The sequence below is a fragment of the Lagopus leucura genome, unplaced genomic scaffold (genome assembly GCF_019238085.1).
Source record: "Lagopus leucura isolate 7727_CA_CO unplaced genomic scaffold, USGS_WTPT01 Super-Scaffold_100157, whole genome shotgun sequence".
NCBI lineage: Eukaryota > Metazoa > Chordata > Aves > Galliformes > Phasianidae > Lagopus > Lagopus leucura.
Window position 1 is genome coordinate 49,614,922 of NW_024962334.1, and position 26,277 is coordinate 49,641,198.

Consider the following 26,277-nt stretch of genomic DNA (forward strand, 5'->3'; position numbering starts at 1 on the left):
CCCCCCCCCCCCCCCCCCCCCCTTCCCCCCCTCCCCTTCCCCTTTCTCTCCTCCCCCCTTTCCCCCCCTTCCCCCCCTCCTCCCCCTCCCCTCGGCGCGGCGAGGAGAGGAGAGGAGAGGAGAGGAGAGGAGAGGAGTATTAAAACACAATAAAAACTTAGAAGTCCTAGCATACATGGTTACTATTTTACACTATGGTTCCTATTTTACACTGAAGATAATAAATATTGACCAATATACTTAAGTCTTTCCTCCCAAGTTTAATTTCCCAGTGGACTGAAATTGTCATTTTGGAGAAAGAGAGGAAGGCTCTTCTGGAATATTTCTGTATTCAGATTTAACAGAGTCCACTAACTTTGTGTATTTGGACTCAAAAATGTTAGATGTTACTTTCTCGGTGACAATGACCACACCACAATCTCTATGAATTCTTGTTATGAAATTTACAGCCATTCTGGATTCCAAAAGTCTTGATGTAGTACGCATCCCAGCAGCATAAGCTAATTTTTGCCTCTGCAGATAATAGCAGTGTCTGGTGAGAGTCACGCAATACATGCAACACAACCTCAGGAAAGAGGCAAGAACAGCTCAGCTATCAGCCTTACCGTCTTCATTTCCAGCTCCCTAACTCATATGCTTTCCTCCAAAGAAGTTCACTTCTGATAACGTATTTCTAATTACAAAGAGAAAATTCATTTTCCACAGAGCATTTTATTTTTACTCCTCAGGGAGTTTGGGTCCTTACCTTCCCTTTGACGGATATATATGTGCAAGGGATTAATGATGAGCAAAGCATTTTCTCTAAGGCAAGTGGTCTACATTTTCACAACCTCACTTACTTCTGAACTGCAGTAAGACGTACAAAAAAGAGATATGGAAGCACTGAAGTAATCCTTTGATTTGGTTCAAATTGTTGTTAATGAGAAAGCTTCATTTTCTGCAGGGTAGGGTCAGAAACAGAGGGATGTTATTTCAGTTTGCTGTGGTTATCCTCATACCAGTAGAAAGCATAAAGAAATGGACATACAGTATGCCTACTGTATACTGAAGAGAAAGAATTTCCCCTCCCATGTGAGCAAAATTCTGTCATAATTAAGGCAAAAAAAAGGCTTGAAAGCAAAACTGGTAGAACATACTTTATGTTGTTCCTCGTGGGTTATTCTGGGTGACTCCAATATACGTTAACTTCCATTTACTTCATCCTCAGGATGACTGTGTTCAGAATTCCTGTATTACTTCTCTGCTAACCTACAAACATATTTGATATTTCCACGTATGAAAAAGTTACAGGAAAAAAAAAACACCTGCCCTCCAAATGCAGGAAGAACTGAAGGACAGAACTTTATCTCTAGAATAACATTATTCATCCACATCACTGCCACTTTCCCTTTGTTTTTGTTACTTTCCTTTGAACTCCAGATTTAATTCCTTTTCTTTGATTCTCTTTGTATCTCAAATGATCACAGCTGGAAGCTCGCCACTTAACACTGGTCGACATCCAAAGGCCTCAGTTGCAAGCACTACCATGTAGCAGGAGTTGACCTCAGTACACAGCAACCTGTTCCTCCAATGTAAGTTGTCATCCACAAGGTGGTTTTTTGGCTTCTGTTAACAACAATAAATGGGCTCAAGAAAGAATTCCACGGCTGAACATTTGTCTTTGTGTCCTGTAGTCAGATATCTGCAGAATTACTGATTTAACAAATAGGTAACAGTGAGAAAACCAAAGCAAAACCAATATTGTAGTTTCTGGTCTCCATCCACCCCTTTTAGTCACAGGAAAAAAAATAAATCTCAAAAAAAGTAGCAGGTATACACAATAATTAAAAAACAACAGAACAAATACACTTGTGTGAAGCGCAGAAGAAATACATGTGCTGATACAAAGGTGAAAGCATTCATGAGATGGAGATTTACATGGGACTTTGTATCAGTGCTGGAAAACTCAGCAGGCAGTGCTTTCTCCACAGTTTCATGCTCATCTGTAGTTTTTAGAGGCAGAGCAGCAGAGACGGCCTCATTTCACAAAGAAGGAACTGAGGGACAAGAAGCTGAAGCACTGCTCAAAGTAAACACTAATCTGAGGCATAAGGAACATTTGATCTTCCAGCTCTTGTGTCTTATGTTACTGTTCTAACATCAGGGATTCAAAAATACCTGAATTAGCTGTAAGATCTTGCTTGAAAACAAAGCTGATGAGTTTTTTGATCAGCAGCATAAGGCTTTGGTCATTGATCGTCTGGATTAGCATCTCCCAGATGAGAGCCTGTTTGGATACCATGCTTTCTTCTATGGCTTTAACTTATTCTGAATTTCATTTTTTCTTTAGAGAATTAACAATATCTCTGTCTTCAACAAAGAATTCCCATCAAACTTTTGGAAAATTAATTCATCTGAGAACGCAACCCTTCTGCAGCAGGGGGGTTGGAGCTTGAGGTCCCTTCCAACCCAAATCATTCAGCAATTCTATGATTCTGTGATAGATAGATAGATAGATAGATAGATAGATAGATAGATAGATAGATGATCTGGAAAAATGGCAAACAAAACACATATGCACAGCTGTGATCACCTAAGTCTTACTTCCTTAGAATATCAAAGGTCCATCTACCATCTTACAACCCATCCCATTCCTGCAGCCTTCCCTCCCACCGCTGCTCTGCAAAAGAAATGGACAAGGGAATGGCCTGCTGCCATGGTTGGTCACAGTGAATAATAACCTCATCATTATTTTTATCAAAGCTGCTAGATGAAAGACACGAAGGCAGATCCAATAGTTACTTTAAATGAGCTTGAAGGTAGCTTACAGAGTGTATCTGCTGTTACTTCAGGCATAACAGACAACACACGACGGGTAAAAAGGTTTTTGTTTTGTATATCTACATAGGTTGAAGAGACACTAAAAAGGGCTACTTTAGCCCAGAACTGCATGGGAATTGAGTTGGTACTGCAGTACGAAAACATGTCTTGTTTCATTTGTTCAACTGTGTTCAAGAAACCCTTAGATGCTGTACTAAGGGACATGATTTAGTGGGAAATATTTGTGGTAGGTTGACAGTTGAACTGGGTGATACTCAGTCTTTTCCAACCTTGGTGATTCTGTGATTCTATGATTGAAATCTTATAACTAAAACCACATCAGCCAGAGGTCAGCACGGAAATATATATTTATGAGGAAGTGAACACCATCTTACAGCTTTGAGCTTCAGTGTATCTCTAATCTTATCCAATAATGCATTCCACATTATTACTTATCTGGCAAGCACTTTACAAACAGCAAAGCCAAAATAAAGGTCTGAACATCTTAATGCCAAAATACATAACATGCTTATATGTGTGCTTTGGGTAAGAAAAATAAAGTAAAAACAAACAAATAAATAGATAACCCTGTATTTTCCCTTCCCAAATCTACACAGATCAGTAATTCACATGACTGACAAACTTCTTCAGGAGTCTTTAAACAACCAATCCACCGGACTGCATTTAGCCTAAATAACCTCTCAATAACACATTTTGCCCACGGTTGCTGAATCAGCACACAGAGAAATGAAGAGAAGAGGACATTGCATAAATATGTTATCAGGAAAGCCAGAAGCAGTAAAAAAAAGAACAACAACTCAGTCACTTTGCAGTCTTAAAGTTTTCAGCAGATCAGTGCTTTTATATAAGGTGTATTAGAGGAAGGACTGAAGTGATTGCATATGAGGGCTGATTTTCTTTCATTGCTTTAAAGAGTGAAGCATTGAATGGTATGGACTTTTTATTATTATTTTTTTTCATAGAGATACAATGTTCCACTGACATCTGATGTCAGTCATGCAAGAAAACACGTGAAATTGTTGATTTTAAAAATGTATTTCAGGAAAGGTAACAAACAGCATCTGTGATAACCTGACAAGGATGATGAGTCCCAAGATATTGCTAAGACAATCAACTGGGCAAGGGTGACTTAGTCATCTATTCAGCATCCACATGACATTCATAAAAACTGCTTAATGAAGATGAGTTTTCTAAAAGCTAAGGAAACCAAAGCCTCATCTAAGCTAATTTTTAATTACCTTGCAATAAGGAGATTACTAGGAGGGTTTATGAGAGGTCATACCAGTGTCTGGAGGTGCTTGCCTCTTACAACTGACTATCGTTGGTAGGTACTAATAATGATAAATATCTTCAACCAGACATCCATCATTTAGATGGCTAAATATTGGTGCATTTGCTGACATCAGTACACAGCTCAGCTCTCACAGGCACAAAAAAGTACACAGACAGTTCCTATTCATTACAACGGCAATATTCTGTTGTGGGCTCAAAAAGAATACAGTGAATAAATACATCACAGGGATCACTATGCTTACTGTAGGAGAGGACTCACACCTCACCAATTCTCTCTTCCAAGCGACTTCCACATGGCAAAAAAAAAAACAAATGTGACCAAACCCCAGTTCTCTTTTCATGAGCAGAAGCGAGCCTGGAGTGTGCAATTCACTCTTTGCCCACAGAGACAAAGAGGGGTTTGTTAAGCTGGGTTCTCTGCCTCCAGGGATTGTAAGGATAGCAACACTTGGGCTTTACAGTTGGCAGTGTTTTTAATAGGCTTCGTAGAGCTTGATTAAAGAGCTGTCTCTGGTGGTTTGAAAAAGAAGCCCTAAAATCATCCTTAAGCACAGCACATTCTGCCTTCCATCCTCTGCCTCTTCCAATGGGGATTTTAGAGGCAACCTATGGACTGCTCATTTGGAAGGCCTTGCCATGTGTAACCCGGGGGCAAGCACTAATCCTGGGTGCTCCCACATCCTCAGGAAGGTCCCTGTTCTTGCCATACAGTGCAAAGCAGTGGACTCTTTACAGACTGGGAAGGTAAAAATTGCAATTCATTACACAGAAAGAAGAATACCAAAGAAAGGTGACAAGGATAAGAGAATATATAAAAAGTCAAATCTCCAGCAAAGTGATGGCACTGTATTTGTTTAGCTACTATTCACTTCCTCTATGCCTCTATTCCTTTTTGCTTCCATCTCCCCCTTTTCTATAATGCAGCTTTGGTTCTGCACCACAACTACCTCTTCAACCTGACCTTAAGGGAAACCTTTTTAGACTGCTGACTCTGCAAACCCAAGGAAGAAGAGGTCAGTGGCACACTTGCTAGAGACTTGAATAACATCCCTACAACTGCTATATATTAATAGCTAAGAAATATGAAAAATCACTGATTTTGATTTCTTTTTATGGGCTCATTTTCCAAGACATCTTTTTTATTTCCTAATTTGTTATTTGACTGTTCACCCAATACTTCTCCAAGCTCACAAACATAAAACCAGCAGGGAAAAGAATCATATTAATGGCCTTAAATCAGTGTTGTCATCATATTATTTGCCCTTCACAGAAACTATTACAACTACCAGAGGGCAGAAAAGTGAAAGCATTAATGTAGGGCAACCATTTTCTTCTTCATGTCCTGCTGCTGTGCATTTCTAAGACCTGGATAGATTACTTGCTTAAATAAGGAATATTACCCATGGATGTGTGTGCGTGTGTAGTAATTGTGAAAAAAGTAGGTAGAAAATTCATTTTTTTACTTTTGTTCTTGTTTGTCTTTCACATTTTGTGCTTATAAGCTTAATGTGCTTTCAAACATTTTAACCAAGTGTGTTTTTCTTCAGCTTCTGCAATAATCCTAACTAACAGCTGGAGCCCCTGGGGTGAGATTTCAAGTGCCAGCATAGGAGACAGAGCAACGATGTAATGCCAAGGGCCCCTACCAGCCCTAGGCATCCTTGGAGTGCCAACACATGAAGCTCTCTTTGAGAAACTAAGAGATTTATTGAGCTCTCAGGCGCAATCAGTCACCTTCTGGAAGTATTCATCCCACCTGCTGACAGGGTAAGGACCATCTGGAACCAGGATCCTAATTTTTATTCCTCTATGAAGTGCTTGAAGTTGGGCTGTTTGAAGGGCACTGCTGCCATTATGTAACACAGAACCCCTCTGATATCTTTGGGACAGAGCTTACAACAAATTCTAGCCATATCTTTGAAACTACCTTACCCAGTGTGACATATCTTAAGACCTTTTTTTTTCATTTTATTATTTTTGAACAAGTCTTAGGCTTTGAAGAGATCCTCCTCTGGAGGACATTCCCAGCCATGTTCGTATAAGGAGTCGCTGCTTTCCCTAAGAGACAATTCCCATGCAACAGAGCATCACGTTGAAGACTGCTGTATTCCCGCAGAGAATTTTTCCTTTTCTAACAGGATCATGAGCTCTTACAAATCACAAGACCAATAAACTCATTAAATGCCAGTTCATTAAGTCTTAAATGGAAAAAAGATTGTCTAAAGACGTCTAAAGACAACATCTAAAAACGTTGTCTAAAGAGCAGAGCCCAACACAACCATACACGTTTCTGCCCCCACTGGGAATGGAACCCTTCATTTAGGCTACAGATATTCAAACAATCATAGCAGAAGCAGAACCGGTGAATGTGTCTTTATACATAGTTCCTCATATTTAGAAAATGAGAGGGACTGAAATATAGATGGTCCTACTTGAATGTAGCCTAGCACTGGAAAGGACAGCCACAGATAAGGACTAATACAGCAAGTTCTCTTCACTGTAGAATACAAACCCTTGAAAAGCTGAGATACACTATCACAGTAAACGTAATTAGTTTCTCTCCTCATCTCCTAATGAATGGGGAAACAATCCATTCAGGATCTGGCTCTCTGATCCGTGAGATGCTGCCTACACATCCACCTCACCTCACCCCATAAAGCGATTGAATTCCAGTGCCTGTATACAAGGGACGTCACTTACACCTTTCTCTTTTCATCTCTCCCTTTTTATTTAGCCTTTAAAAAGACTTCCCCAAAAGTCTGTAAAGGCCACTGAGAATAAGTTCACCAGTTAACGAAACACTGCAAGAAGCATCTTCTCATTTGAAACCTTAAGCTTAGCGATATTAAAGATGCATCCACAAGAATTTCCAAGCATTAGCTGAAGAAATGCAACTGACTGAATTATTTCAGACAGTTGGAACACCTGCATTGCAGTTACATTTAAAATTCAGTTCATACACTAAGCCAACTTTGTGAGTCATGAATTTCATTGTTTCTCAAGTACATTTGGAACCAGACAAAGGAACCTCGGTTTAGGATCCTATCTCTTCACTAATTTTGATGACTTCTGTTGATATTTCCAGTTTAAAAAAAAAAAAAAAAAACACAACAAAACAAACACACAGAACAAGCAAATAAAAACAAACAAAAAAACACCATGCCTACTGCTATCACAACTGAATGAAATGAGAAATACAGTGAAGTGGCAGTGAATGGGGGGCTATAAGAATGCAGGGGACAGACAGTATCAGTGACAGCACAAGGTGAAATGGTTTCAAACTGAAAGATTTAGAGTGGATGTAAGGAAGAAGCTGTTGTCAATAAGGTGGTGAGGCACTGCACAGGTTGCACACAGAGGTGGTGATGCCCCATCACTGGAGACACTCAAGGTTAGGGGATGGGGCTGTGAGCACTGATGGAGCTGTGGATGTCCCTGTGCACTGCAGGGGAGTTGGACCCTGAAAGGTCCCTTCCAACTCAACCAATTCTATGATTCCATGAATTCAGAATGAAAATAAATGAGGTAAAAAAAAAACGGATGTACAAACGAAAGACAGAACACAGAAAATGATGTAGCTGCAGTGCAATTTTGCACTGAAAACAAGCACCCTAGCTAACAACAACAACAAAAGGACTAAAAACGTCTAAAATATCAAAATGGATTTTAGTTAGGAAAACATTTTAAGTGGGAAAAAAGTAGATTTATGAATTTGCTGTCAAGGAGTTTTCTCTACAGACCTAACAGGTCCCACTCCCCCAGATCTTGTTTTAAATCCCAGGCAGTAAATAGGAAGGTGGAATACCTTTGTAGCAAGCAAATATTAAAGTTTGTTAAACATACCAGAAACCACCCTAATCTCTGATAATTGTCCATGTCTATATATGGCCATGTCTAAATATTTATACATATAGTACTTTCTTGGGATTTGATCTGGCCCTAGAACTGAGGGCACCTAGAACATTCCATCAGGACACTTTTTGCCTTTTTTCTTTGACCTTTTCATGATTGTGGACCTTAGTTTGGGTGGACAATCAATTGTTGAAAGCAAAAACTGCACATCCAAGCCACTGCACAGATTCAGGAGCTCATGGGATGGAACTAACCCACAGCCATAAAAAACAGCTCTCCTTGAAAGTAAATGGTGATCTCTTGAACAGTACCAGGTGTGGTAAGAGAAGACAGAAGAAAACTTTTTAAGGAATCCTTTAGAGGATGAGATGACAAATTGACTCAAGCTTTTCATTCTCACCCATTTTGTAGAAAATCTCTATATCTGCATGATAGAATGGTATCAATTTAAGGACATTGGCTCAGCATATCAGAGATGGTTCAAAAAGAAAGCAAGACTCAACAGAGGGAAAACGTTACCATGATAAGCATGATAAAAACTCTCAGCAAAGGAAGAACCATACATAACATTATCCATTCCTGACCTCTTGTCCTTCAAAACAAACTGTAAAAGAATGTATACTACACACAAATTAAGGTACCACATCTGTCACAGGACTGAGTCCCTTCCCTGACCAAAGAAGTGTGTATGCATATACACAAGTTCACTTTGGAATCACTAATTTTATTACCTGGCTTCCTAGAGATTATGAGAAAGTCCTGCAGTCATAAAAAAGTAACCTCACGTACAAAACCATACTCACTCTTACTAACTCTGGTTTGCTTCACAGAATTTCATTAGGGAGCTGTTCAGTCCAGAAGCTGGAGCAGATCGCTAATTATCCAGCTCAGCAATCACAGTTATGTCCTGAAATGCTAAGAACTGGAAGCTTGCTGTCCTTTTACATTCACCAGGAAGGTCATCCATCTTCTAAAAGCTCAAGAAATACATTCAGACGCATTTATTTTCCTTAATTAAAAATAGTTCACTTCTAAGTAAGAAGATACCTGCTGTCTGTCTCAAGCTGGACGCCAATAATCTTGAAATGCCAAAGATCACTGGCCATTAAAAAAAATCCTTTTGCCTTTCAACTCACATGATCACATAAATGAGTTTGTTCCAGTCTGAAAGATGTGATTTCTTACCCAGAAATACAGCAGCTCTACCAATCTGCTCTCCAATTTCACCTAACATAGGATGTATCTCATTGACATTCATTCCTGAATCAACACTGAGCTTGTCCTAGGCTTAGCAGTAAGGTGGGAGCTCCTAAGGGACTGCTGTAAATAATGCCATCTACCTGCCCAAGGAAGTTAAGTAATAGAATGCTCAACATATGAGGGGAAAAAAAAGAAATTATGTCAGGTATTTATAAAGTGAGGCGCTAAATTATTTAGATGAACATTCTCATTCTAAATAATATATCTGAATAATGCTACACTTCAGATTTGTAGTCAATTAACGTGGCCTCTAAATAAGACCCGAGAGGAAAGAATGTGCATTCGTGTGTGACAAAATTAAGAGGAGTGCAATATGCTGACTCTTTCACATTGCAAAGTTACACAGTCAATATGCATGAGCAAGAAACTGTAAATACTGTTAAAAGATACTCTGGTTACATCACAATTTAAGAATTTAAGCAATTCTTACTTAAAAATAAAACCAAAATTTATTTCAATAATGTTTTAAGATACTACACTTGGATAGCAAAGAGTAATAGGCATTTGCAAAACGTTTGTATGGAAGCAACAGAAACCTTTTAATAAGAATCAGATAGAGCATTTAAGTAGTAGTGCTGTTTCTCACAGCATTCCTTTGTGAAATGCTTCCTGAGACGTAATGAAAAGCAGTTATGATCAATGATCCAGCCAAGGGCTGAGCTGAAATGCAAGATGGATTTATTATACAGGTTGTATACCATTGCCTATGGTTGCAAAGTGCAAAAAAAAAAAACAAAAAACATGCTTTATTCTATGTTCTTACAGTTTTTATAGGAGGCTAGATAGAGACACAATGCAGATGGGGGCAGTGGGCAAGCATATACTAATATGATCAATCCCCTGACACGTGTTAGGACTGAGCAATTCAAAGGATAGCACATTATTTGGTCACTAAAGATTCACATCCCAAATAAATCCCTGTCCTGTTCATAAAAAGCCCTATATCTTCATCAGAGTGACTAACGAGTTGGAGTGCCACTATCTTTAAGGCCCACCTGCACGTTTTCTGAACACTGACCATATGAAAATGGAGGCAACCAAAAGTATTGGCTGATACCTCAAGGCTTCGCAGTCCAATTTCATCAACAAAGGAAGCTAGAGAACGCTTAATAGAATCCATTCGGTCACACAGAAACAAAACCAGAGCTCAGAACCTTCACTGTTAGCAAGTGCTACTATTGGGAACACATATTTAAATAATGGCAGTGTAAGTAAGAAAAGAACAACAATCCTTACCATGGGAAGCAATATGAGAGTGAAGAAGCAGTTCTTCCAACAGATGGCCATCTTTGTCTCTTGACTTTGATCTTTAGTCAAGCTTAGCTTCTAACAGAGATAATTAGGGCTGAAGTACACACTCTCTGCAGATCTTCTTGTCAGTGTCTTCATGTCAAGACTCAAACCTCTGCAGTGAAAGAGAAAAATGATTATGAATATAACAAACATGGAAGAGGTACAAGAAAGAAACAGAAAGAAAGCAGAGACTACAACACTTGAACTGAGTTACATATATCAGAGGTCAGTCATAATTGTCTGGTTTGCTGTTATTACAGATCATCTAGGGTATTAAATTTGAAGCCAAAGAACATGGCTGTATGATCAGTAGCTTGCATCATAGAAAGTGCTGGAAGAGATTCTCTAACAGCAGCTCTATTGTATCTATAGGGAAGGAATAATGGAACATTTTGAACTGGTCAGAGGGTCTGTATGCTTCATTTCTGCAATCACGATTTCACAGAATCACAGAATCAAAGAATGGCTTGGGTTGGAAGGGACCTCAAGGATCACGAAGCTCCAACCCCCCACCAATGCAGGGCCACCAACCTCCCCATTTCACAGCAGCCCAGGCTGCCCAGGGCCCCATCCAACCTGGCCTCCAACACCTCCACGGATGGACGGGGCATCACAGCCTCTCTGGGCAGCTGTTGCAGCACCTCACCGCTCTTCTGTAAAGAACTTGACCTTCTTAATTTCAGTAAAGGCTCAAAATCACAACTGAGGGTTTTTTAAGAGGCTGTACAACTTGGTGATTTCTTCTCAAAGATCACTGGTCCAGATAACAAAATTCATGCCAAGAGTTGTAAAGAATCTGAGAGCTTTTTGAAGTAAGAGGAATGGGAAGGAATGAATTGTGCTCTTAGGCTTAGAGATCTCACCTTGATGCCCTACCATCATGTTTTAAAATGAATTTGCCCATTACCTGAGATGGAACCCCTTCATTTTAACTCTACCTTATAGACCGCTTTCCTCTAAGATGAACTCACTTCAAGGTCTTCTGCCTACAGAAGATTAGACACAATTTGTTTTCTTAGGAAGGTATGGGAGTTTAGCCCTTGGGCATGAGCTGTGCCACACCAGTTTGTCTCAGGGACAGAGAACTACTCTTATATATTTTGTTTACATCTGTAAATGAAAACTTTGAATGCAGAGGTGCTTTTTAAACTCTTATTGTGTGATGCGGGTTTTCTATACACCACCATTCATCACCTATGCAGGCATAAACATGACTGACATCTTCCTAATAAGAGAAATGTTTATAGAGGTAAGTAAATGTTTGAGAATGGAAAAACAAAAACAAAAACAAAAAAAAACCCTCATAGGTACAGGACATGTAAACAACTACAGAAACAATAAAACACTTAAAAATCAGAATGTGGGAAAAAAAGAGAAAAGGCTGAAAAGAAAACAGACCAAAGACAGAAAGTAAATAAAGGAGTGCCAAAAGCAAATGTGAAAGAACTTTCAGTCAGTGGGTACTCCATTTTTATATTAATTGCAACATACAGCCAAGATATCAGCATTTAGAAAGCAGAGTCTTTCAATTAAAAAAAACAGAACAGAAAATTAAGTTCTCTTTAGATTTTTGTCTTCTCTATCCAGACTCTGACTAAATGGAGAACAATGATTCATAAAATTCTCTCTGATCTGCCTTCTTCCATCCTCACTCGATCAGTCACTCTCAGTCCACTCTGGTACTGAATTTAATTATTTAACTGCATTTCTGATGGTTTATCAAATAATGAAGGATTGATAAGATCTCAGTTGAGGAGGAGAATACATCCATGGTGACATTCAGTAGTGAAAAGACGGAAAAAGAAAGTCTCTGCATTAACAGAAGCAACAGACAACCAGGCAGCCACATTAACAGACATTTGGATTTGAAATTACTTCTTGATAATTTGCAACTCCAGCCAGAAAGGCCAGAGAATGGTGTGGAGATTGAGTTTTGTCCTTGGATTCTGCCACTGTAATGAGTCAAAAACAAGACTTAAATGCAACGGAAGAGTGGGAGATGGTTGACTAAATGGATGGAAGGATAACCTGTGGTAAAGTGGTAACCCTTGGAATACACTCTTTCCAATGGTTGAAGATCCAGCTTTACTTTAACCTGGCATTCACTAGGTTAGAAGAGTGGAAAAAGGCTGCCTTCTATTTTCTTTCTGTTAGCTTCAAAGAAATTTCTGAAGATGTGAGAACATCTGCTAACCATTTTGCTGTGTTTCTTTGACATTTTACAGAGAAAAAGAATCAGCTTCATTTTTTTTTGCCTTCAAGGTAGTCATGGAAACCCACATCAAGAACTGGACTGAGGTCTCTGTGTCATCCACAGAAGCCCAAGCATTTTTTTAGATAATAGCAACCAGGCCTATGAACCTGTGCCCTGGACCTCCAGAGAAATCTGAATATAATGTGCAACAGCTCCTGTTGTGTTTATCACACATAGGTGCAGAGTCAACCCATTAGCAACAGAAGGATAATTAACTCACAAATAAGTACATTCAGCCAATCATTACGAGAAAAACTTTTCAGAAGTAGGGACAATGTCTACGAAGCATTTCCATCTCCATTCAGTACTGCGAGAATAAATAAAAATATGAATACAAGGCTTGAAAGGAAAGTCTGAATGATCAAAAAGACTTCATAAAGCTGCATCACGTAGTTTCATTTGTAAATTGGAGATGTTACTGCTTCATGTTGTTGTTTTATCTGCATCTGCTACCGTAATTAAAATCTGTGAAGCCAGAATAGCCCACAGCACAAGGGTTGCACACATGAAGGGAAAAAATACAATCCTTAAAGGGCTTCAGAGAATTATTTCAAGCACAGCTGAAATACGGGGATTACAAAAGACTTGTTGGGGGTCTACTGATGGCTTAGGAAAGTCATACACCATCTGTGAAAGAGATTCATATCTCCACTGCAAAAGTTTTCCATGCCACAGCAAATTCTTCATGTTACTCTGTGAGGAATAATGAGTCCTTAAGGAGAAGTTTGGAAGAGCTCTGTCAACGTGTTTTGCTGCTAGTGGCCATTTCTTTCTTCTGTTTAAAAAAGGACTCGAGTGTCCCTAGGGCTTACACGGACTACATGTTACAGAAGCCTAAATGCTGGTAAGAAGTGCCATGTGTGCCAACCCAAGTAGGATGCGCCTACTCACAGGTAGGTATACAAGGATCACATCTGTAAAGATTGAGTTCTCACCATACCGAGTAATAGATAAAATTGTTATACAGTAGCTCAAATGAATGCAGGATGAATGAAAGAGGATTTCAGTCACTATATGAAGCAGTTATGAGCTGCGACTGAGATCTCACCCAAAAGAAAAATCAGATCTGCTAGGCTCCTCGTTATGGACCTCCAGGATGCATGCCAGAGGTCTGAAAGGAAAGCAACAAATTACAGAGCTGACCAACAGTGGCCTTGACCAGAGGTGATGAAATGTGAATTCTTCACTTAATTAATCTTAATTCAGCATCTGGTTAGGACTGCCCATCTCATCCTTCTCCTGCACCATATGGGAACAGTACAAGTGCAGAAATCTGAAAGGTTCTGAGACATGCAAAATCAATCACAGTTCTGCAAATTGCTTTGCAGCAGAGTCACACATTCCATGCAGAGTGATCTCAGCACTTCTCAGTGGCATGAGGAGTATTCCTCTATGCAGAATACACCACGGATGGAGAATGATGATGTGTAAAAGAAGCAACCAAGAATACTCCAGCCATCACCAGTTTGGCCCTCACACCTCTCCATCAGTGCTTCTGAGTTCTCCCCAGGGAAGGGAACTCCATGGGTGATTTTGGCACGGCTTTTGCCTGATGAACATCATTGGCTTAGATATGAACAGATGGTTATATAATTGATACATCGTTTATCACCTGTAGGCTGTCAATATAAGGTGTGGAATTCAAAGCATTTTATCATCTCCCTCCAAAATTACCCCAATGTCATCTTCCTAATATATATTAAAGAACATGGTGTGAACCTCTCTCATGTCAACTGAGACTCACACAAGCAAGAAATAAACACAGACAGGGAAGTAACCCTCCAATGACCTAGGTCTTGTCAGCTAAGTTTAGAAATCTAGAAGACATGTACTCATATATGAGCTCATTGTCAAGTCTCTTTTTATAAAATCAAGGAAGTAGACATAGGAACAAAGCAATTTGTCTGACCTATTTTAGCTGTCTACTTTAAACATTCAACTCCTATCCCTTGAGTATAGAGGAATTCTTAACAGCTAGCTCATATGTTGACATCTACATTGTCAACATCTATATTTGGATAGAATAATTTCACCTCTAGTCTCTTCTCCAGCAATATAAAACCCAAATAGTAATGTTTGAGTTACTACAAAAGATTAAGAACAAATTAGTTTAATATGGTGTCAATAAACTGATGCTGAGATATTTAAGGTAACAGAGAAACTAACGGAAAACTTAATACCAAATAAGTCTCCTAGAGAGCAAGAGCACTAAAATCTCCCACACAAAGTAGACAGCAAATAACATTCTTATAAAGGCAGACAACAAGAACAGCATGTCTTTTCTATTATTTCTGATAAACCACTTATTATTTTTAGCATTTTAAATATTTTGGGGATGTCTTGTTTTATTTACATTGAACTTTGTAAATGGACTGAGGTTAATGAACCTGCACAGACTTATAGAACCTGAGACTACAGCTCTGTCTTTCCCTTGAACACCAAGAAAACATTTATTCACCTTTCTCCCTCTGTGTGCCAAATGAAAAAGTCCCTGGAGTCCTTGTTTCCTCTCAACATGCCTGTTGTCAGTGACAAAACAGGCTTTGTATGGTAATTACATCAGGGGGCTTAATCAAAGAGATGGATTTTCAGAAAGCTTTTCCTGCTACAGGGGACAGGCCAGCCCTTCCAGATACACCAGAATATCTTGATGGCATCAGCCAGAAATGCCACACTTCTGAAAAAGCTGATAAAAAGCAACCTAGCAGGACTGTGCACAAGGAAGGATCCAGCCAGAGCTCTTAACACGTGCACTGATGTGTGGGTCTTGTGGGAAAATATTCATTGGTGGCATGTGCAAACAGGTTGTGTCTTCTAACCATACCTGACCACCTTAACAGTAAAAAGCTTTATTGTGGTAAAGGTGAATTTCCTGTATTTCAGTTTGTGCTTGTTGCCTCTTGCTTGTTGATTGCCAGTAAGAAGAGCATGCCTCATTCTTCTTTACTTGCTCCCATCAGATACTTCTACACGTTGATGAGATCCTCCTGAGCCATCTCTTCTTCAGTTTAGCAGTCCCAGCTCTCTTTCCCTCTTCTTGGATACAGCACTCCATCTGTATCTCACTTAGGCTAAAGAGAGAGGAAGGATCATCTTCCTCATCATGCTGCCAGTTTCTGTCATCATGCAGCCCACCAAGCTGTTGGTCCTCTGCCACAAAGGCACACTGCTCAGTATCAAGCTGATGACTACCAAGAACCCCAGGTCCTTTAACACTCCTTTTCAACCACCTGGTTCCCAGCCTGTCCTGGTGCATGGAGTTGTTCCATCCCAGGTACAGGACTTTGCATTTCTTTTTCTTGAGCTTGATGAAGCTCCAGACTTGCTGAGGATGCACTGTGCCCTTTCATTCAGGTCATTCAAACATTAAACAGCTCTGAACCTACCTGCATCTTTGACACAGTTCAGTTCAGTCTACCTTGTCTCTCTTTACAGTCCACAGAGTAGATTTAAGCATCCTCAAGAACAATTCCCATATCTTAATGCTATTTTCAGACAGCGAAAGTTACTGCTTTGACACAATCTATATGCATCTACATATATATATTGTCTCTTTACTCAGTCTGCTTAGGATAAACAAAGAAAATTCCATCTCTGAAGTTTAAGACATCAAAGTGCTAATGGTAAGCAAAACTGGGTGCTGATTTCTGTCAATATCATGGCCTTTTCTTCCTTCCAGTAGTATCTTTATTCCTTCTGTAAGTACAGTCTATTAATTTATTGCGTGTTTTACTTTGGCTGCATTCAATTATAATTTTGGTAGTCTTCTTTCTTCTTTTCCTTTGCGTGGTTTTGATTAAATTGAAATTCCCTGAAGATGTAAAAGTGCTATAATTGGTCTTTACAAAGTACACTCATCATCTCTATACACCCTATCGGCTCTTCTATTTCCTAATCCTCTAACTTTATAGAATTTTCTTAACATTTCAAGAAACTTCTCAAAACCATTCTTGAACAGGTTTACATAAGCATCCCTCAGCAAATTAAGGAAAGATATTCCAACTAACACCTTCAAAATATCGGAATCAATTATCAATCGTCTGGATTATTCTAGTTTAAATCCCTGTGGTATTCATATTACTTCTGGGAAAAGACCACATAATCCTCCTAATTGTTTTTTCCTCCTTCTCAGACACAGCATAGTTTTTTTAACTTACAAATTATTCTCTCTCATATGACATGCAGTAAGCATATGCATATTCGTCTTGGTTCACATCAAATCTATGGCATTATATTGAAGTTTTGGTTCTCTTTTGTTTCCAGTAAGTCAAGTTTTGATGCCCTGCATTTAGCACAAGCAGAGAGATGCACAGGAGATTACTAAAGAACAGCAGAGGTATGGAAATCTGTTATGTTCAGGTAAACCCATCATGTCTAGGACACTCAGTTCTGATTTCAGCTGATACCTACTTCTTGTGACGGTTAAAATCTTTTTTCAATAAAGACATTATCAAAACTTGCTGAAAATTCATATTTATTATATTCCATATATTTGACCATCAAGCCCAGCTTTTCTTGAGCTTTTAAAGTCTATGACTTTCCTCAACACAGTGTATGAAACCAACCCATACTTTGTTTAAACAAACTTCACATAAAACCATATGACAATTCTCCTTAATATTATGATGTTTAAACCACACAGGTATGAATGGACAGCAGAATATTGAAAGTTAAGGACTGTTCTGGGTATCTGAGCATTTTGATCTTCTAATGACTTTAGAAGTCTCCAGTGGAAAGTGGGAAAGGTACAGGCTTTCAAGATGGGCACAAGTGAATCATTTATCTATACATCAAGCCTTTCTAGCTTATTTTTGCAAGTCATCACCTCTGGACTTCAAAGTAGAGACTATGGGGTGTAATTCATAACTCCCTTTGTAGAGTTGCTCTTAGCAGATCTCCCATATAACATCACCTATAAAATGTAACCAGCAATTCTTGCCTTGGTTGGGATTATTTTCTCTGTTCCACATTTTCTTTAACTAAAGACTATGGATCATTACGGAATCACAGAATCACAGCAATTGGAAGGGACCTCAAGACATCATTGAGTCCAACTCCCTGATAAAGCAGGTACCCTACAGCAAGTCGCACAGGTTGGCATTGAGATATGTCTTGAATATTTCCATAGAAGGGGACTCCACCACCTCTCTGGGCAGCCTGTTCTGTGCTCCGTCACCCTTACCACAAAGAAATTCTTCTGCATGTTAGTATGGAACTTCCTATGTTCAAATTCTAGGCCATTACTCCTTGTCCAATTGCTTCACGCCACTGACAAGAGCCTAGTCTCATCCATTTGCCTCTCACTTCCCTTTAGATATTTATAAACACCGATCAGATCCTCTTGCAGTCTTCTCCTCCCCAGGCTGAACAGACCCAGGTTACTCAGCCTTTCTTCATTTGGGAGATGCTCCAGGACATTTATCATTGTTGCCCTCCACTGGACTCTTTTTAGGAGACCCCTGTCTTTTTTGAACTGGGAAGCCCAGAACTGAACACAGTATTCTAAATGCAGCCTCATAAGGCTCATAAGGGCAGAGAAGAGGCAGAGGATCACCTCCATCAACCTGCTGGCCATGCTCTTCTTAATGCACCCAACTGCACCCAGTTTAATGCACTCAGCTGCAATGAAATATTTTTGAACTACCACGTATTTAAGAAGCATTAGTCAAAATAGAAATATGGTATGAGCAGCTTTCTCTTCATCATCACAGGCAGGTCAATTACCCTCACAAAGCATCTGTAATGTATGCAGCACTTCAGAACTAATATGCATCTAATACGAGATCATAAAGGTAACTACATGCTGCTCCATTCCAGCAGAGCTTTAAGTGCTACTTGGCAAGGTTCTTTAAAAGCATTACACTATAACCAGTAAAACGTGCTCCCCACCTGGCATATCAAAATTTTGCAACAACTGCTTGATCAATTTGATTTCCTTGATAGGTCATCTGTATTTCCTTTCCTAACCATAGGTGCATCTATTGCTCTTTCAGATTGCACTGGCGCTCATATGGTCGCTGCTAATTCATAATCAACACTGCCACTGGTCTCTCTGATTTGAACCCAACTAGCTAGCTAGAGGTCTGCTCAAAAAACACCACTCGAATTATTCTGTTCCCTGCATTTTCCAAGTTTCCTTCTCTGTGTCTGACAACTACTTACATACCTTCCTCTAGAATTGAATGTATGGAAATAGGATATCAAAAGGATAGGCAAAACACAGCTAAGGACTATAAAAGTACCACATCTTGCCAAGACTGCTGTGAACAGCCAGTGTTGGGCTGCAAGAAAGACTTTGAAACCCTGGAGTGTGTCCAGGGAAGGGCAGTGAAGCTGTGGGGGTCTGAAGCACAAATCTTATGAGGAGCAGCTGAAGGAGTTGGGATTATTTAGTCTGGAGGAGATTCAGAGGAGACCTCACTGCTCTCAACAACTGCCTGAAGGGAGGCTGTGGTGAGGTAGCCTCCTCTTCCATGTAATTAGCAACAGGACTAGAGGGAATGGCCTCAAGTTGCACCAGGGGGAATTCAGGTTGGACATTAGGAAAAACTACTTCTCCAAAAGAGTGGTCAGGTGCTGGAATGGTCTGCCCAGGATGGTGGAGGAGTCACCAACCCTGGAGGTGTTCAAGAAATGTTTAGACGTTGTACTGATGGTTTAGTGAAAAATACTGGTGATAGGTAGATGGTTGGACTGGATGATCTTGGAGTTCTTTTCCAACCTTGGTGATTGTATGCTTCTATGATTCTATATACATATCCATAATATATTTACTTAAGTGCAACGCCACCCTTAGCACACTTAGTTAGGTCTTCTGATGAGCTGAAGTGATTGTCTTGAGCACAAAGCTACCACTACTAGCCTACCTTTGCTTTCCAGACCCAAGCTAGTCTCTATGCGAGGTGCTACGTGCTCTTAGTTAGGAGGATGTACCAGGGTTATCTTTAATCACAGAATCACACAGAATCACAGAATGGCCAGGGTTGGAAGGGACCTCAAGGATCATGAAGCTCCAACCTCCCTGCCACGTCCAGGGCCCCCAACCTTCCTATTTAATACTAGACCAGGCTGCCCAGGGCCTCATCCAACCTTGAACACCTCCAGGGATGGATGGGGCATCCATAGCCTCTCTGGGCAGCCTGTTTCAGCACCTCACCACTCTCACAGCGAAGAATTTCCCCCTGACATCCAACCTCAATCTGCCCTCCCTCCACTTAAAACCATTTCCCCTTGTCCTGCATTTATCTACCCTTTCAAAGAGTTGATTCCCCTCCTCTCTGTAGGCTCTCTTTTAGATATTGAAAGGCTGCAATGAGGTCACCCCACAGAATTCTCTTCTCCAGGCTGAACAAGCCCAACTCCCTCAGCCTGTCTTCATAGGGGAGGTGCTCCAGTTCCCTGATCATCATCTTCATAAGGCATTTCATCACATAGAGAAGTGGTTCTGCACTTGGTGACAGACTCACAGACAAGATTCAGTCACTGAACTCCAGCACTTGCACAGCCAACTCATGTTATCTCTGACCTTTCCCACTGGAAAGAAGAAAGCAATAAAATAACAAATGAAAGGGACATATCAGAAGGTGGTAAAATCAATAAGCAATTGCCTGGTGACAGAGAAGATAATGCATTCATGACTTTGGTCTGACAGATGTTAGGCACCGGCAGAGGGATTTTTGGAGGTCTGAAAAATCGCCATGTTCAGAAAGGATGACCAAATGATCTTCCTTTGCTGTGTATGTGCAATTCCTCATTGTTTTTTTCCCTTATTGTTATTTTCTCACTAAGACCAGAGTTATTCTGAGTACAACAGCTTGTACTTCATTGAGTGCTTGGACTTAGCAATCTGCAGTGATGTCCCAGGTGAATACCCATTGGCTTCTTCTGCAAATATGAACAACAACACAGAAAGATTTCATGAGTTGAATCTATCTCAGTGAAAAAAAGAATGGATATAATAAGTTTCCTGACTCCACTCTGGATTGAAAAACGATTCCCCTACTTTGTTTACTCAAGAGTATATACTCTTCAGTTGTCAGGGAAATGTCTCTCCAAACAGGCCTGGAACTGCAATCCTGTCTATTCTGTTTTAAGAGATATGAAAAACTTTTTTTTTTTTTAATTTTTGGCTCTGTTTTTATAGAAGAGTTTCATTCCTACATTGAAAGATAATATTAAATCACTGTATAAGCTCTGGTAAGTTCTGTAATTCCTTTTTCTTCCATCCCCATTTCCTATAGTCTTCCTTTTCTACTGTACCTTAATTGGCCTAAGATTCACCCAGCTGTATCCCATTTTGTGGCTAATGGTCTCATTACATTTGGACAATATTAAGACCTTCCACAGCATGTGGTCTTGCAACACCCATGACAGAATTCCATCACACAAATTCATCTGTCTGAAAGTGAAACATCTACATCTACACTGGATTCTCTTGGCTCCCTTTAGAGCGAACAAAAGATGAACAATTCACTCCAGCAACACGTGGGTCAGCCTTGCTCTGGAACAAGATGTACTCATCTTGGTAAACAGAAAAGCCAATAAAGCATAAAAGCAGTTTGGTTAGCTTAGCTCGGGGTTTAGTAGGGACAGTGCTGAGCATAACAGAAGTATAAACAAAGGAGGAAGAAAAGCAATTGAAATTAAAATCAGTGTAGGGACAGAACCCAGCAGAGAGAAACCCCGCAAGCATCTTCCAGAAAGAGAAGGATAGTCAAAAAAGGCTGCAGTTCAATGAGAACACTGTATGATCTGAATATCTGAAATCTCCCACTCAAACAGAAAGGCTGCCCAGGGAGGTGGTGGAGTCACCATCCCTGGAGGTGCTCAAAAAATGTTTAGATGTGGTACTGAGGGACGTGGCTTCGTGGAGAAATACAGCTGGTAGGTGGAGGGTTGAACTGGATGACCTTGGAGGCCTTTTCCATCCGTGGTGATTTTATGATTCCATGATTCTAAGGCAGATCTCGTTCCTTTGGAATGTCATAGAAAGAAGTGAAAGTGTAGGATTCTTCTTGCTTTCTTTTTTTCCTTGACACGCTTTGCACTCTGTCTCACAATGATGAGAGAATGCTGCAGACAATATCAGGCCTTTCAGTGAAGTTCATTTTTTTCTCTGGATTGTTTGCATAGGGAAATAATAATAACAATAATAATAATAAAAACAGGCACTGCAAATGCTTCTATAGCAAACTGGAAATTACCCTAATATTTCAGATAATATTGCAAAATTATTCCATGCTACGCAACTGATTTTCTAAGCCATCGCTCTCAACACTTACTTACAATGTCTCAGCTGAGATCCAATTTCAGAGTACCTTAAAAAGGTGCAAAAGCAGTTACAGCCTCACAGCTCTAGCAGTTCTTATGAAAATTACGTTTTAAAAACTAAAATCTAGACAATGTAAATTTTCCATTTGATTTCCACATCATTGCTTCACTATTACTCTGAGTAGGGCAGCACTACTACTGTCCTAGAAAAGCTAAATGTAAATGAGTGGAAGTGATTAATTCCCACAGAACCACCTTCTCAGCCTGTGATTAAAGTCAATTATGTCTGTATTTGTCTTCATGATCTGCTTGTGGATTTTGATGTGACAATTCTAATAGGTAATTCAGCAGAATCTAATCTTAATTAAATACCTGGGAAGGATGGAACAACACAGGACCAAAATAGTTTACTACAAACATACTTACACACATAAACATCTGCACAATTGGAAAAAAAATGCTGCTGAGATCTGATATGCTCTCTTATTACTCCAAGAAGTATCTAAAAAAAAGCTCAAACCCACAAAACAAAACAAAAGAAACCCACTAAAACACAATTAGCACAGATTAGCTGCATCCGTTATTTGCTTTGATTTTGTTTCAGTGAAACCTCGGTTGATTACAGCAGAATTTTCTTTATATAAAGCATGAAAGCTGCACGAACAGGAGTCTGTAGGATCTTGGAAAAGTGGATTATTCTGCTCTATTGAATGTGGCAACTGAGATGAAAGCTAAAAACACTGATTATGGATATTGAGATGTGCGATGCATCAGTTTACAAATGGACAGAATGGGCACAGAGTTACAGAATCACCAGGGTTGGAAAAGACCTCCAAGATCATCCAGTCCAACCATCCACCTAACACCAATATTTCCTACTGAACCATATCCCCTCAGTACAGCATCTAAATGAACACATCCAGGGATGGTGACTCAGTCACTTCCCTGGGCAGCCCATTCCAGTGCCTGACCACCCTCATGAGATCATATGCAACAGAACTGCATATAAAGCACATCCGAAATCTTGTGGAATCAGAGTATTCCACGTGGTCCAGAAGGCAAACAAAACATTACTCCTTTTTACTGAATAGCTTGGAGATCATCCATACCAGTAAAATCCAGGACTCAAGGATGTAAACACAATTAGGTTCAACCTCTTCTCCAAAATTCACACTGTTCGGTTTGAAAAAGATTGACTCATGTTTCAAAGGCACGATGAAAATATCCCTTCCCCAAGGATGGTCTTTCAGGGCCTTGGATGGGCGTTGTTTCATTCAAATATATACATCTAAAACTGAGCTCATCTCCAAAGATTCCTTCTACAATCTCCGAGATACATCCAGCACAGCCAGCAGAGCTCAGAATGCAAATCACCTGAAATCAGAAATCCTCTGAAATGATGTATCTTACAGCATCATAAGAATCACCCCCTATTTCTCAACGTTTTCTATATAGGAAAGTGTCAGACTAGTCATTGCTTTTTATATTAAGAACATTTAAATTCAGGTAACATTTGTCCCACCTGTTCAGTTCAGTAGTTAATTTAGATATTTGCTTTGTGTAATTCAGAAGCGTTGATGGAGAAAAGAGACAAATTTGACCTCCAGCAACTTCATGCTAACACAGAGAATAACTTCAGGTTAGTTGTTTTCTATATTTCACTATCACAACCAATGAAATCTGCAAGAGAAAAGTTCTTATGGACACAGGACCACCAAAGTCAGTATTTTATATCTGCTGAAAATGCAGCCTACACCTAAGGTCATCTCTTTTGACAGAGCATATATTTCTGAAATAAGGAATCATGATTAAGGGCAGGGAATACATCCTTTACCTAACATGAAATGTTCCAGTCTGGCCTCCCGTGAACCACAGCAGTTTAGATGAGCTCATACTTCAAGCTTATCAGTTTCTCTCCCATGCTTACCAAGGAGACCCTAAACAGACAATTTCAACTGCGAAGGACTACGCCATACACCATCTGGCAGATGAGATTAATTCCATTCAGTAATAGAATTATAAAGGTTGGAAAAGACCTCTAAGATCATTTAGTCCCACTGTGCACCCACCACCAATATTGCCCACTAAACCATGTTCCTTAGTACCACAAATATTAACAGACTGTGAAAATTTTCCCAGTGTATCCAAGGACATTCAGCCTAGAGAAACACTGACCTGAGACAGACAACATAAGACACGCTGGCAATACCAGAAGCCAGCCTTTTGTTCCTCTGAATGTTTTATTTCTGCTTCCAAGGCATGGAGATATTAGAAATTCTTAAATAGTTTAAAAAAAAATAAATAAATTTGCTTTAGTTTTACCTTCAAATCAACTGTTTTATCTGAAATGAAAGAAAGGAGGGAGGGAGAGAAGGAAATAAAGGGAAAGATTTGAGACAGACACACAGCATACAAAATTTCAGCCCAGACAGTAAAAGTTTGCCAAAGCTACACTCAGCTGATTAGCAGCATCTTATTTTGGGAAGCCAATTAAGGTCATAAAGTATGAAGCATCCCGCAAAGAATTTTCTCCTTTTCTCACCAGTCCTTTCCTCACATTACATGAGGTCAAGTCTAAATCACCTTCCAGTCTTCATTTTCCCCAGTGTTGGTTTTAATGTCGTCTGAACGCAGGACAAAAGACACCAAAGAAACAATGCTTTGAGAGTAGTGATTGTAAGCAAGTTTATTTTGGTTAATTGCTCAAAAAAATTAACTAAAATCTGTGGTAAGACTTCAAGGTGATACTATGATGACCATCATGTGTCCTTGAAGTACTTTAGAGGTGTAGATTCTTTGGAAACTCATTAGGACAAAGGATTTTGGCCAGCATTTTTGCTATTTCATGGTAGTATATAATAAAGCAGCTCTCCATTATTCCATTACTGTATGCTCCACAAGAGAGGATTTCTTCCATCTATTCAAACAACTACATCACTCCAAACTGCTCACAGAAACACAATACCTGCCCATCCTAGCCAGTGTTTTACAAAAACGTTTTAAAAAGAAAAACAACCTAAGAAAGAGAAAGTGTTATTGATCTCCAGCACTGAGGAAACCCGCTTCAGCAGCCTCCAAAGGATGCAATTTATTAAGAAGAAAAATAAACACGTCCCTAAGCCCTCATTTCCATCGGCTGCATTATTAATGACCCTCTTGCCTTGCAGATGGTGAGGACCGATGTACAAACAGGCTTCACAGGTTTTCCCATCCCCTGAAAAGTGAAGAATTAAAGGTGGGCCAGTCATGCAAATCAAAGGAGAGACCATTGGTGCTATGGGAAAACTTGCTAGAACAACACTGGCTGGAGTTTAATGGTTCATCTGCACATTGGCTGATAGCCTGCTAACTTCATAGAATCACAGAGTGATTTAGGTTTGAGGAGACTTTTAAGATCAACCAGTTCCAACCTCTCTGCCATGGGCAAGGTTGCCATAAACCAGATCAGGCTGCCCAGGGCCACATCCATGGCCTTGGGCACCTCCTTGGGCACCCCCAACTTCTTTGGGCAACCTGTTCTGAGACATCTCTGATTTTAAACATAATAGCAGTCTCAGAGACCCCATAGCTGTAACACAAAGAAAGTCTGAGTCACCTTTACTTATTTATTTGCTCAGCCCACTTTGATATATCTCAGGCTCCTTCGTTGCCTGAAACAGTATTCTGCAGCAAAGACCAACATCTCATCTTAGGCATCGGGCAAAAAAAAAACAACACCCAACCAACCAACACAAAACCAATAAACTAACAAACAGAAAAACACTCTGTCTCTACATGCAGAAAAGGTAAGTTCACATTTCAGGGTATTCCTTTCATTGCATTCCAAAGTTCACGTTTGTCCCTAGAGTTTGCAGCCAGATGGAGGAAATGAAGCATGGGACGACTCTGTATGTTGTTCTGAAATGTGTCACTTGATGGGGAGAGCAGGCTAGAGGCACCTAAGGGAGAGGGAGGAAATGCTCCTCTTTCAGCAGATAAAAGTAAACATCTGATAACCTGAAGTCAGCTCAGTGAGAGTCTCTTAGAGAAACTGAACACTGTTTATGATGGAGTCTGGATAAATGGCTGCTGTTTGACCTTCCTGAAAGAACCGCGTGTTTTGGCTAAGACTGCCCTGCTCAGGAAACAGTCCTGAAATGAAAGAGCCATTTGAGTCATTAAGTTCTTTACTAATGAGAGTGGTGAGGTGCTGGAACAGCTGCCCAGAGAGGCTGTGATGCCCCGTCCATCCGTGG

The 26,277-nt window shown here is 39.9% G+C and overlaps 1 protein-coding gene across 3 annotated transcripts in view; it reads right to left on the bottom strand.

Moving 5' to 3' along the window:
- The window catches only part of ADCYAP1R1 (ADCYAP receptor type I), a 129,942-nt gene that overhangs the window by 86,053 nt on the left and 17,612 nt on the right, over positions 1-26,277 (bottom strand). For all 3 annotated transcript variants that reach the window (XM_042889185.1, XM_042889184.1, XM_042889183.1), the window contains exon 2: positions 10,462-10,630. In XM_042889185.1, the coding sequence (XP_042745119.1) occupies positions 10,462-10,512 (51 nt within the window). In that variant the 5' untranslated portion in view covers positions 10,513-10,630. The remainder of the gene's footprint in view (positions 1-10,461; positions 10,631-26,277) is intronic.